The sequence below is a fragment of the Leucopleurus acutus genome (assembly GCF_964270905.1).
Source record: "Leucopleurus acutus genome assembly, chromosome: 8".
NCBI lineage: Eukaryota > Metazoa > Chordata > Mammalia > Artiodactyla > Delphinidae > Leucopleurus > Leucopleurus acutus.
In genome coordinates, this window is record NC_139151.1 from 107864516 (window position 1) to 107878041 (window position 13526).

Consider the following 13526-nt stretch of genomic DNA (forward strand, 5'->3'; position numbering starts at 1 on the left):
GCCAGCTGCCGCAGGGCTGACGCCCTCCCGGGCAACCTCCTGGGGTCTCGGGAAGTGGGGGGCTGCTGCCCGGAGCCTCGAGTCTTCCAAACGGGCTCAGACCTCAGCCCCACGGTCTCCACCGTCCCTGAGCGAGCGAGTCACCCCATCACAGGGCACGGGGAGCCCGCCCCAGAGGCCCGCCTGCCCGAAGAGGCTGGAAAGGCCCACGGACACCCCGGGGCGGCGTGACTCGGAGCTGGCGGGCCGTCCGCCAGAGACCTTGATAAGAGCACGGAGGTGGGGCCTGTCCTGGGGACGAGGCCAGCCAGGCCCGCAGAGCCCCCAGCCTCGCCCCTCCCCCTCGTGCCAAGGGCAGCCAGAACGTTCCAGCGCTGCCCGGGAGGCGCCCACACCCCCGCCAAGCTGCACGCGGGACCTTGGGCCCCGATCCAGGGGGCCAGCTGGGGGAGGACAGAAAGCGGCCTCCACCTCTGGGGGCTTCTCGCCCGCCCCATCTCCTGTTTTATCCTCAGCCCGGTGGGGTAGGGACGGGCCTCTCCAGGGACACAGGGGGTCACACGGTCACCCCAGGGCACACAGCAGGTCAGGGACAGGCCAGGAGTACAGCCATGTGTCAGGACTCCCCACTCTGATCACACGCAAACTGGGGCCTCCTGGAATCTGCCCTGATCCCTTCCCTCCCCACCCTCCCCCTCCCTCTCCCCCTCCCTCCTCCCCCTCCCCCTCTCCCCCTCCCCCTCTCCCCTCCCCCCCACTCAGCAGCTCGAGGGTCTCAAACCAGGCTGGGACCCTCGCCCCTAGGACCCCACACGGCTGCTGGCCGCGCTCGGCAGAAACCAGGACTCCCGGCCTCCTGCCCGCCCCACCAGGTCCCTCACCACCGTCCGGCCTCCCCGAGCTGTCTGATTCTCACTGGGGTCACCCTTACCCCTGGGGCACATGGGAGGCGAGCAGGAAGCACCCACAGGACGGCCACGTGCGGTGACGGCGGGGTCTCCAGGGGATGTGGTGGGGCAGGCCACGAGGGCTGCCACCCCAACCGGAGCTGACACTGCACACGGCTCCGTGTGCACAGCCTAGAAACTGAGGCCCTCCCTGGGAGCCCACGGGGCCGGCGCAAGGCCCACGACGAGACTAGACAGAGGGAGGAGGGCAACTGAGAGCGCAGCCCGGGCACTGGCCCCGCCGGCCGGCCATGCTCACGTCCGCTTCACACACGGCAGCCGGGCAGCCCCAGGGACAGCATGGCGACCCACCCACACCCCCATTTACCCAGAATCCAGGCCACAGACGGCTCCCATGGCTTCCCAAACCAATGCCCACAGAGACGGCCTTTGGGTCTGGGAACCCCGGAAAGACGGCAGGGCTAGGTCTCCCCACCGAGGACACTCTGCCACTTTCCAGGTCTTGGGCTTTGGCTAGGTTGGCCCGACAGCCGGTCCACCCAACCACACTGGGGACAAGTGTGGCCAAAGCCACACCGCCTACAGACCATGTCCAGAACGCCCCTCTCAGGACAGCAGACGGCTGACCGGTACACCTGGTGGGTGCTGGGACCAGCATGGAGCCATCCAGCCACCTGTCCCCCTGTCCATCCACCCACACAGCCATCCATCCATCATTCCCCCTGTCCATCCACCATCCATCTCTACATCTGTCTGTCCATCCACCCACCCCCCCGGGGGCACCTACTCCACACGGTGCCCTGCGCTGGCCCAGGGGTCCCAGACCCTCCCCTTATTCCACAGCAACCACAGGCCTCAAATTCCTGAGACTTGGGAAGCTTGGAGTCAGGGGCTGGGAAGCAGCATGGAGGAACGGGGCCTCCCTCCGGCAGCAGGGCTCCCGTCCACAGGAAGGGGCTCAGGGCCTCAGCCCAGCCAGTGGACAGGATGCCAAGGCCCCCAAACAAGAAACCAGAACGCCCCATGCCTGGGAGAGAGATGGCCCTCCCCGCAACTGCAGAGGCAGGACCTCCTATCTCCTCCATCCCCCATCTTACGGCCGAGGGGCCTTGGGGAGTCAGGGAGCTGGGTCTAACCAGGCTGCTCCATGGCCCCTGGGACCCCTGAAGTCCCTGTCCCTGCCTGGAAAGGGAAGGAACCACTCAGACCCTGTGGATGAAACACCAGGACGGCACAGCCACAGGCCAGCGACACTCGTGGCAAAAAGGCACGTGTCCCTGAACTAGGTGACTGGAAACAAGGCTTTTTTGATGTGTTTAATCATGACCTAAGGTCATGTCACAACCGATCCCTAAATGCTTCTTATGGACTCTTTCAATCTATATGTTCCCACACCCTCTTTTTTTTTTTATTTCTTGCTCATTTATTCATTGAAGAAATCGGGCCTCTTGTCCTGTAGGTCAGCGGTCCCCAAACTTTTTGCCACCAGGGACCGGTTTCATGGAAGGCGATTTGTCCACGGACCTGGGGGTGGCAGGGTGGAGGTGTTTTCGGGATGACACAAGCACGTTACATTTATCGTGCACTTTATTTCTATTATTATTACATTGTAATATGTAATGAAACCACTATACAACTCACCATCATGCAGAGTCAGTGGGAGCCCTTTCACGGCCACTCACTGATAGGATTTTGATATGAGTCTGCAAGTAACTGATTTATTATGGTCTCTGTGCAAAAAATTCCAGAGGCGCAGGGTGTCTGGCCGTCTCTGCTTTGGAGACCTCAGCAGCCGTGAGACTCAAAGCCGAACCCACGACCCCAGCAGGAGGCCACGGCGACGCTTCAGCCCCAGAGTCGCCTGGTCAGGCATCAGCCGGGATCCCAGAGGCAGGACCTCACCGGCTGTGTGGTTTCCCTGAGGTGCAGCTGCATGTGGGGAAGCAAGACCCGGGCTGTGTCTTCTCCCTTTACTTGCTGGGGTTCAAAATAACCAGCGGCCTCCCTACTACCCTCCAAAGGCGGCCACTGGTTTGGCCCACAAATGGGTGCAGGGTGCAGCCTGGGATTTAAGCTCCTCGTGAGGCCATCAGTCCACTGAGGACGGCCTTACTCTCAACTTATCGTGATGCAGCCAGTGGGCACATCCTTCAGCTGACTCCAAGTCCTTGAGACGTGGCCCCAGGGGCCTTGACGCCGCTCCTGCTTTCCCATGCGGCGCAATGGTCCAGGCTCAGCTTGTATGTTTCCTGCCCCAGACCTGGATGCAGACGTTTCTCCGGGACCCCTGGTTTCCCTCCGGGGAAAGGACACCTGGGGGCCACAACCTGGGGGCCACAACCTGGGGGCCAGGGATGCTCACAGCAACGAGCCAGCCCTTCTTTCTAGCCCTTTCATGTAAACAGAGAAGCGGTTTTTAAACAAAATCATCGTGAACACGTGCTGACGCTTGCTTACCAAATGCAGGCTGAAGGGTTTCGCTTAGCATCACCTAAGTTTCATCGGCTCCGTCTGTGCTCAATATCCCAGCTCTCAGCGACACCAACAGAATTCCTCAGTAGCCTCACCCCATGATCCCCACGCGAGGGCCTCAGAATAATAAAACAAATACCATCACAACCGTGACACCAGGACTAAAAACAGCGCACACGCACACACCTAGCTGTCCGCGTTCTGAGCCCACCGGCAACAGGTCCCCCGAGATAAGGTCTTTCTGGGGATTATTCCACCCCAGTGCAAACTTAGGGTCATCTGTTTCATTTCGGTTTTGAAGGACTTTTTCTCGTTAAGATTTATTTAGGGATTTATGAGATCAGGAGTTGCTTTTATATTTAAAGTTACGGGAAGTATTTACAAGGTTCCAAAGTCAAACCTATAAAACTACCTCATCATCCTCAGAGACATTTGGGTTCTGTCATGTCCCCCTACCCAGAGGTAACTTTTTGTAAGTTTCCGTTTATCCTTCTACTGCTTTTGTTTCCCAATATAAAGTAAGTGTATCTATATTAGTGTACCCTTTAATTAAAGGGGCAGCAGCTTGTTATACTTTTATCCACTGTGTGTGTGTGGTGGGGTTTTTTCCACGTAAAAATACTTCCTGGTAATCACTCCACACAAGCACGTGAAGGCTGCACTGTCCCTTTTCCACACCTGCACGATATTCTGCACGCAGCCGACCCAACCTGCTTCCTACCGGCTGGCATCTGAGTTCTCCATCTTGCGCTTTTTTTTTTTTTTTTTTGCCAATCTCTTCAAGATAGGTCCCTGGAAGTGGGACTGCTGCGCCCGAGGGTACAGGCAGGCATAACCGTGCCAGACGTTGCCTCATCCTCCTCCCCACGGATTCTACCATGTTGCAGACCCTCCAGCAACACGACCGCTGCTGCCCCAGAGCCTCGGCGGCCGCCAGCCACATGTGTCTATAAAGGCTTCTGGATTTCTGCCAGCCTGGTGGGACCTCAGCGAAGCCCGTGTCTGCACGTCTCTGAGAGCGAGTGGGTCAGCACCTTCTCACACGTTTAAGGGCTACCTCACCAGCCACTTTCCCTGTGAAAAGTGCTCTGCTCACAGCTCTTGCTTGTCTTCTGTGGGGTCACTGGGTTTTTTCTTCTCTATTTTCAGAAACGCTTCCTATCTTAGAGCTATTACCCCGGCGCACGTGCCACAGTCTCTCCCCGGATTTCCACCGGTCTCTTTACTGCCCACCAGATGGTGGCATCACGCAAAAACCACTTCTTTCTCATACAGCCTCTTCCTAAACGCACTGGCTTTTGAGTCACAGAGAAGCCTCCCCACCCTCTCGCCCTCGCACTGCAGAGGGTCCCGCGAGCCTCCCTGCGGTGCTTGAGTGGTTTTCCGACCACCTGGGGTCCATCCATCCCAGCGTGCGGTGCGAGGAGCGGGTCCAGCCTCACCTGCTCTTCCTGAAGTGTCACCTATTAGAAATCCCCCAACTTCTCCCCATGGGGTGAAGATGCTGCCTATATGTTGGCTAAACGTTCATTCGCAATTGCGTCCGTACGTGGATCTTTTATTCTGTCCTGTTGCTTGTCCACGTGTCACTGCCACGATGCTTTTAGTAGCCAACATGCTGAGCCGTCCCGGCCAAGAGCGCAGATGAGACTTTTGCGAGACACCAGCTGCGGATGTCTTGGGACAGAAACCCAAACCACGTGACCCACCAAGCTGACACGTTCCGAGCACGTGGTTCCGGGGCTGCGCAGGCACCACCCGAAGCTCTTCTGGGTGCCCCGGGGACCCCCAGCTGCTCCCTCTGCCGGGTGGGGCCCTCTGGGAGGCAGGGGCCTGGCCCTCTGGGTCAGGGCTCCTTCTGCGGGCCCCTCCCAGACGGAAGGGTTACGATCGGCCTGGCAGTGAAGGAGGCTGCCCCTGGCCCAGGCCGGGGTGGGGTGAAGTGGGGGTCCCCGCGTGGCCGGGCATCTATCTCCACACGGAGAAGCGTTCCAGGGCTGAACGGACTCGGGGGCAGGGTGGAGACTCTCCGCTTTTTCTGACTTTCTCTAGATCTCCGCACGGCACTCCGCAGCAAACTCAGCAGGACAATGTGGAGGAACCGGCCGAGGGCATGGTTTTCAGAGGAAGCAGAGAAGGGAGCCCACCCTTGAGAGACACAGGGGGACGCCCACAGCCCCTGCTCCCCAGTGAACTGGCACCCGGTGGGCGGGGGCAGTCGGGAGGGCGCCCGAGGTGAGCGGCAGGCATGAGGCCAGCGTTTCGGGAAGTCTGAAGGGGGTGGCCGTCGGGCGCCTCATGGATGCGGCGGAGGGAGCCTCTGCAGAGGGGGGGTAAGGGCCAGCGGGCACACACCAGGCACGACGCCGGGAACATCAGCGTCGTAAGACATCCAGGCAGAAGCCGAGCAGCTTTCCGGGGGTGCACGAGCCCAGGGGCTGGGCCTGCTTCCCCACCCACAAGTCACTGAGCAGAGAAGGGGAGCGGGGAGCAGGCCCAGAGCCCGAGAGCGGGCGGGGCGGGCCCTGGCGTCCGCTGCCCCAGCCCCTACAAGGCAGAGCGGCACCTGCAGATGGGGGGGGGGGGTGTTCGGAGAGTCCTGCTCTGACGGGTGGAGCCAACACCCCCCGTGGAGCGCCTGGGACCACGGCTCGGTCCGCCTGTGCTGAGCCCACCACGGGCAACGGCAGTGCCACCTCCTTGGGCCACGCGTCCATCCTTCAGTGGGGACCGCACTCTGCACGGAGGTTCAGGCACCTCCTCAGGACACAGCCTTTGCAGGTTCTTCACCCGGGCAGTGAGGATCTGCACCCCCACCCCGGCCAGGGCTACTGTGAAGATGGAGACGTTCTGGGGGAAAGGGCTCCGAAAAGCCCCCTCCCTCAAACACACAGGGGCCTACAGCACTCTCCCGTAGCCATGGGAGGGTCCCAGCGGCCTCTGCCCACCACTTTCTGAGCTCACCCGCCGCCCAAGCGCAGGAATGTCACTGGATAAAAATACCCACAGACGATGTCATCAGGCCCAGCCTGCCTGTGGGGCTCGGAGCTGCCCGGCAGCAGGCTGACCGCCACGGCCCAGGCTCGGGGCGGGGGGTTGGGGGGCCCTGGGCTACCAAGGCCAGACACCAGGTGACCCTGTCCCGAGCGCCTATCCCTGCTAGGTACAGGCTGGCCCTGCCCACCCACTCGGACCCTCTAATGCCCAAGAGCGCTGAGACCAGCACACACTAATACCCCACACAGCACCAGAGCGACTGAGCCACCATGGGGGCTCCGAGCACCAGGTCAAGGGGACGGCAAAGAAAGAAGGCATGGCTCTGCCTGGGGCAACATGGGAAGGCTTCCTGGAGGAGGAGGTCTCCAAGCTGAGCCTCAGCCTGTGGTTCTGGCAGCAGGGCTTTAGGGAAGAGGCCTAAAGCAGCCAGACCAAAGGCCTCCAAAGGCTAGTCACTCACCCACAGGGTAGCAGCCCCAGGAGCGGAGAGCCAGTGCCCCAGCCATGCTGGCACGTCCAGGGACGCCCTCTCTGGGCTCACGTACTGCCCTCACGAGGCAGCTTCCTCCTCCCCTCCCCTCTCCCGACAAATGGTGGCATCCACTCCTCACGTGGCCAAGCCACCCCAGGGTCAGCATTACAACCCCCACCCAGGGTGGGAGGGAGTCACGTGGACAAGACGCCATCAGGCCTGCCCGGATTCTGGCCCCACCATCGGAAGCAGCGACGGGCTTCAGAGGCGGGCAGCCTGGAGCATGCCCAGCTGTGCGGCCATGGGCACGTCACCTCCCCTCTCTGGGCCTAGGATTTGCACACAGCACCGGCCCGTCCCTCTCCGTCTTCCGCCAGGGCCTGGGGGAGAGCCAGGCTGCCCCTCTGCCCCAGTACCCTCACCCCAGCTAGTGCCCACGTGGGCTCAGAGAAGGGACCTGGGGTCACCTGGCCATCACGAGGCCAAGTCCCATCACAGAAGCCACATGTAAAAATGGCACATGGCGTCACAGGCGGTCACCCTGCCCAACAGCAGAGCTGGGGCCCCACCCCTTGCCAACCATCACCCCGCCTTCCGTGAGATGTGGGGCTGTCCCGGCACTCGGGGAACCTCTGGAGGGAAAGTCAGGGCCCTCTCTGCCCTCCAGGAGGGAGTGCAGACAGTCACCCAACCTGCCCCGGGGACCCCGGGCCGCCTCCAAGCTCTGCCCCTTGCTCCAAGGTGCCTCCCCAGGGAGAGTGAAGCCGGCCCGCTGGACCCTCCGTCCAGGCCTGGATCCACAGAGTCCGAGGTGAAGGGTCCAGGTGACAAAGGTCCTCTTCATTCTTCCCCCCGCAGCAGAGCCCAGGCACCAAGCAGCACCCGCGAGCGTCCGTGGCGTTTCCCAGCAGCAAGTGAACCCCTCGTCTGGCCTCAGGTTCGCGGCCCCCGTTCCTCCAGGCCCAGCACCTTCTCCCTGCACACTGGCGTCCTCGGACACCGTCTCCACCTCACAGGAGCCACACGTGACACCGTCCCAGCCCGTCCATCTCACCCGTGGGCAGGGCCTTGAGCCACGAGAAATGCCACACGAGCTGAAAGCTGGTTTAGAACATCGGTCTGAGAAGGGCCTCAAAGTTTACCTGGGTCCATGGCCCAGACCAGGAGGCAGGGAGGGCTCAGCCCAGGGCCCCCCTCAGGAGCACCACCCCATTCCGCGCACGGCACCAGGCGCCGGTGAGAAACCAGGACACGGGCTCCTAACCCGCCGGACACACCTGCCTTTCGGCAGCTTCCCCAGCACACACTGGCCTGCAAAGCCCCGTTCACACCACAAGAGTCAACCTGGGAACCGGCTTCTGCAGGAGGAGGGCGAGCCCGAGCCCCTGACACCTTCAGAAGCCGGGGCATCGGAATCGGACACCCCGGGCGGAGCCGGGACCCCCCGGTGGGCGCGGTGCTCCAGGCCGGCCTCAGCTGCTCCCGTGTCTGCCTCCCCGGGACAAAGCCCCCGCCCCAGCCCCACGAGACCCTGCTGCGGGAAGGTCCCAGGGCGTGGGGGCTGTGAGTGCAAATGGGCCCCCCCACCCCTGCAGCCCTGGGTACCCCCACGGGTGCCAGCGGAGGCCACGGGCACCGAGCCCAAGGGGAGCCAACGATTCAGAACCAGGCACGGGCGAGCATCCCCTCCCACCTGAGCAAGGCTGCCGGCAGGTGCCACACCCACCACACCTGCCACAGAGGAGGGGATGCGGACTCGGGGAGGCAGCCTGGCCACAGGGCGACGCTGGGGCACGAAGCCTGGACGCTGCCCAGGGCCGAGCTCCCACACAGCCTGGCTCACTCCGCATCCCGCGCCAGGCGGCCTCCAGGCCCCAGACCTCGGCGCTCGCTGGCCCTGCCCACCCAGCCACTCGCTGGCCCCGCTCCCAGCCCTTGAACCATCCCTCTCCTCCCACCACCTCCCTTGGAGCCTCAAGGTCTCCCGGGCCCCCCCCTCCCCAGCTGGTGGCCCTGGCATAAGGGACACCTGTGGTCCCCCAACTAGTGCTGGACCACGATGAGGCCTCAACACGCAGCGGGCTGGGTCTGGGGCGGTAGTGAGGGGTCTCTAGACAGCCGGGGGAGACCAGAGGGCCAGGCCCTGGAGAAGGTGACACAGGGAGAAGGTCCAGAAGGAATTCCCCCAGCTCCACTGGGAACTGGGGGCGTCTCAAAGGGGACGGTGGGGAGACCAGAGCCTGGCCCCCTCCGCCCTCCCTGACCAGCTCCCCTTCTGGGCGGGTCTGCCTGGGGTGGGACGGGCACCAGGGGCCAGGGTGGGGGGATGCGACCAGGGAACTGGCCTCCACTTTCAGAAAGGCGGGCGGGCTCGGCCCAGCAAACCGCCAGGGAACGCTGCCAGCGTCATCAATGATTAACACGCGCTTGAAGGTGCCGCCAGAGCCACCGCAAGGTCCTCGGGAGCCTGGGGAAGGCGGGGTGGCGGGAGGGCGGGGACAGGACGCACTCCGGGGCCCTCCCCCAAACCTCCCCACAGCCCCCCACAACCTCCAGGCCTCTCCCAACCAGCCGGGGTGCGCACGGAGGGGACGAGGGGCACCTGTCCCCGCATGGGGAAACTGAGGCACGGGGGCTTCTGCCAGGCTGCGTGGGTGGGAGTCTGCATGTGTCACCCTGCAGCTCCCGAGAGGTCGGGGGGAAGAGGGAGAGAGAAGAGAGAGGGACAAGGAGGGAAGAGGGGGTTCCTCCGGGCTCCTGGGACTGGAAGCCCCCCACCTGGCAGGAGGGACGCGGAATCTGGGGGCAGCCTCCACCCTGGCCTCTACAGACGGAGGCTGTGGAGGCCCAGCCCAGTGGCCAGGGCGGGCTGCTACGGGGTCCCCGGGCCCCTCTCCAATCCAGGCATCTCCCCAACCAGACAACCCCGGCCAAGGCCCATCAGCATGGAGGCCAGGCCTCCCTCGCCCTCAGCCAGAGTGGGGGCCGCCGCACAGTGGGGATGTGAAGAACCTCAGCTGAGGGCTGGGGGCCAGGGGCAGTGCCAGGCGGCGGGGGGCAGCCTCCCGCCCCCTGACCCCAGCAGACGGGGCAGGCGGCCGCGCACAGGAAGGGCCGCTCTCCTCTTGGCCAGAGCAGGGGTTCCTCGACCAGGAGGGGGACAGGATATCCTGGCCTGCTTCCCCAGCTGCGCCTGGGACAGTGTGCCCAGCCCTGCAGGGCCCGCAGGACAGCGGATCCCACACCCACCCAGGCCCCAGCCCTTCAAGGCCGGGCTCATCCTTCCCAGGCCGGAAACCGAGCTCAGCCTGGGTCGTAACAATCAGCCCGCACGTTTCACCATCTGCCTCACCAAGGACAGAGCTCTCTCTCTGCGACCATCTCGGACGCTTCTCAGAACGACACCGGGGCCAGGGTGGGCACCGTCCACCCCTTTTCTCAGCACTGCGGCCAGGCTCTGGTCACTCAGTCCCAGGTTGCCCCTGCAATCCCAGCTTGAGCCCAGGTCCCCTGGAGACACTGGCCAATTCAGAGAGCGTCTGGGGCCCTGCCAACCTCCTGGAGGTGAGGGGGCACCTTCCCGGGCCCCAGGGAAGCCACGTCCCCTGCCAGGCCAGGGTCCACCTGCAGACCCACCCTGCACAGAGGACTGCGGCACACCTCTTACAGACGGGGACGAGAGCGGGAGAAGACTGACCCAAGGTCACCAAGCCACCCTTGGAGGGCCCCCATTCCCAGCTCCGGCCCCCGAGGGAAAGCCGCTCGGCTACTGTCCCCAGAAGCCACCCCTGCCCTACAGCTCCTGGGGAGGCTGGGCAAGGCAGACTCTGCTCAGCAACCTCCGGGAGCTAAACAATCAGAATCAGGAAGAAAACACAAGCGCAAGCGGAGGCCCCGGGCAGCAAGCCTTCTTCCTCCACCAGGCACGGCAGCGCCCCGGGGGCCTGGGCGACGCGCGCACCCTCGGGCCCACCGTCCCGGGACGCAAACCAGTGGGGTGTCTGCGGGCCTCTCGCCTTGGCAGCCCTAGGGGTGCGGAGGCACTGCTGCACTGCCTGGCAATCCTCTGCCCAGAGCTTGGCACATAGGGTTCCGGGACAGAGAGGCGGCTGGGCAGGGTCTGCTCCAGGACCGGCTGTGGGGTCCGTCCCGCCCCTGGCCACCTCCGGGAGCTTGGGGTCCAGCAGGTGAGGGCTGGGGGGCAGGCAGCCCACGTGCACAGCAGCACCCACGAGCCAGCTGTTGGCCGGGCGCTCGAACAGCCGGAGTCAGACTAGGTCAGGATCCCTCAGGGTCAGCGCACGCAAACATTCCCCCAAACCCCAAGGCAAGGCCACCCTCTCCCGCAGACCAGCCATGGCCACAGCTAAGCTCCCTCTGACACCTCGGCAGGCGGGGACTGGGGGTGGTGGTGGGAAGAGGCTTGAGGACACTGTCCCCACCACTTGCCCTCCTGCTCTGGAAGGACTGCCCCTCCGCAGGGAGGGCAGCAACCCTAGTACCACCTGCGCTCAGAGGAGCAAAGGTGAGGAACTGAGGTCATGCCGCCCCACCTCGCCGCACCTGCTGAGATCATGCTCCAAGCCAGCCCCTCTGCTCCCTGGGCTCCGGTGGTGGCTACCGGAGTGGGACAAAAGAGGGCCCTGGACACCCCCCAGCCAGGTCTCTCCCAGCCCCAGGCCCGCCAAGGGGGCAGGGACGAGCACCTGCCCCTACCAACGGGAAGCCAGAGGGAGGTCACCCGCGCAGCTCCCAGAGCAGCCTCCGAGGTCAGCCCGGGGATGGCCAAGCCGAGGCTCACGGGCCAGAGGCCGGCCCCACACCAAGAGCCCACTGGCCAGGCAGCAGGGAAGCAGGGCCGCGAGCGGTGGGGGAGGGCTCCACGTGGCCCCGTCCCAGCGCGCCCCGCCCTGCCCCACACAGGCACGCGCAGCGGCGGCTGGCAGCAGAGCCACCTGGGAAGCAGCGGGGGCAGGTGCTGCCTATAGGGCGCTGCTTTCGCCTGGCGCACAGCTTCCTCTGATCGACCAGTGGAATCAGAGCCCCGACCTCTCTCCTCCCCACCACCCTGTGTGTCCCCTCCAGGCTCCTCTGCTTCAACCCAGGGTTTCCAGAGCCTGGTTGGGTTCTTGCGGGGCCGTGGGCACTCCTCGCGGCCATGCTGACACCTCAGCCTACACCACAAGGCCTGCCACCCTGTGGGGCAACCCTGCTCCGCTTGCCCTGGAGACGCCCCACAGGGCCCGCCTGGACCGGGGAGGGTCTGAGATGTTGCTGCACCAGCGGGGGCACCGGGCCCTGCCCTCTCTTGCCTCCCTGCCCCTCCCGGGGAACTCTCTCCCCTGCCCCCGTTCTCCCGCGGAAGGATTAACACCTGGACCGTCCCGCCAGGGAGGAGCGGGCCTGCTTGGGCAGCGCACTCCTCCCAGCTGGCTCCCCCCACTCATGCCTGGGCAGCCCCGGCGGGGAGCTTCCCACCCCCACGGGGTCAGACCCACACGTCCCTGAACTTCAACAGACAAGCTCCCCGCTGCTTCTGTTTTTCCCATTAACCCCTTCCTTACCTCCCGGCTGATCTGAGTCGCAGCTCCGACCAGGTTCGGGAGGCAGCAGGTGGCACAGGGACAGCGCTCCCCCCACGTCCTCCCCGGCCCCGCGGAAAGCTCCCAGTCCCGCCGGCGGCGATACTCACACGGCAAAGTGGTAGACGAAGCACTTCCAGCCGGTGGGGCGCTCCAGGAAGTTGTAGACGCGGCCCTGGATGTGAGTGCGCGCGAGCAGCGGGCGGCGCGCGCTGTAGATGGAGACGCGCGGGTCGAGGCTCACCGGCGGCCGCGGGCCAAGGTCGGCGGCGGCGGGGGGCGCGGCGGGCGCGGTGGGGGACGCGGGCCCCGGGGCGCCTGGCGGAGCGATGGGCGCGTAGAGCGCGCCGCCCGCCGGGCCGCCCTCGGCCAGCTCCAGCGAGAAGGGGCACTTCTTGGCCAGGCCCGCGCTGCCCCGCCGGGCGCCCGGCAGGCGGCCCCCGCCCCAGCGCTTTCTCTCGGCCCTGGGAGGGGAGGTGGCCGCGGCCATGGCCAGGCAGGGCCCGCGGGGGCCGGCCGGGCGGCGGCACGAAGAGCTGAGGCGAAGTCGGCCGCCGGGGCGCAGTGCGGGCGGCCGCTGCTGCCAGCCGGGCCGCGGGTCCGCTGCCCGCCCCGCCAGGGCGTGGGGGGCGGGGCCGGGAGGGGGCGGTGGCCGCGGGCGGGTCCCGGGGGTTGGCGAGCCCCGCCCCGGGCCGGACGCCCCGCCCCCAACCAACGTCGGCGCATGGAGCGCGGTAGACTGAGCCCCGAGTGCGCTCACCTGCTTGGTCGGTCCCTCCCCCGTCGGCGCCCACCTGTTGGGTCCGCCCCTTTAGCCTTCACCTTCTCGGCCCCGCCCGCCCCATCTGCTCGGTCCGCCCCATTCTGCGCTCCTCGCTCCGCCCCGCCTACGCCCACGTGCTCGCCCTCCCCAAGCCCACCTGCTAGGCCTGCAAGAAGCCCCCAGCCAAGTCAGGAAGGAAGGCGCGGGGTCAGCAGGTGCAGGGACCACGAACTGCCCGGGCAGGAGGACGGGGTGGGGCGCAGACAGCCGCTTCACCCCCTCTGAGTTACTCAGAAGAGGGTGGGAGTGAAGGGGGAAGGCGGGGCACGTTA

General features: G+C 65.1%; 1 protein-coding gene across 3 annotated transcripts in view; it reads right to left on the bottom strand.

Moving 5' to 3' along the window:
- Positions 1 to 12921, bottom strand: part of KCNQ1 (potassium voltage-gated channel subfamily Q member 1) — a gene marked incomplete at both ends in the record, with an annotated part of 348420 nt that extends 335499 nt beyond the window's left edge. For all 3 annotated transcript variants that reach the window (XM_082844721.1, XM_082844720.1, XM_082844719.1), the window contains one exon: positions 12542 to 12921. In XM_082844721.1, the coding sequence (XP_082700847.1) occupies positions 12542 to 12921 (380 nt within the window). The remainder of the gene's footprint in view (positions 1 to 12541) is intronic.
- Between the last annotated feature and the right edge of the window lie 605 nt (positions 12922 to 13526).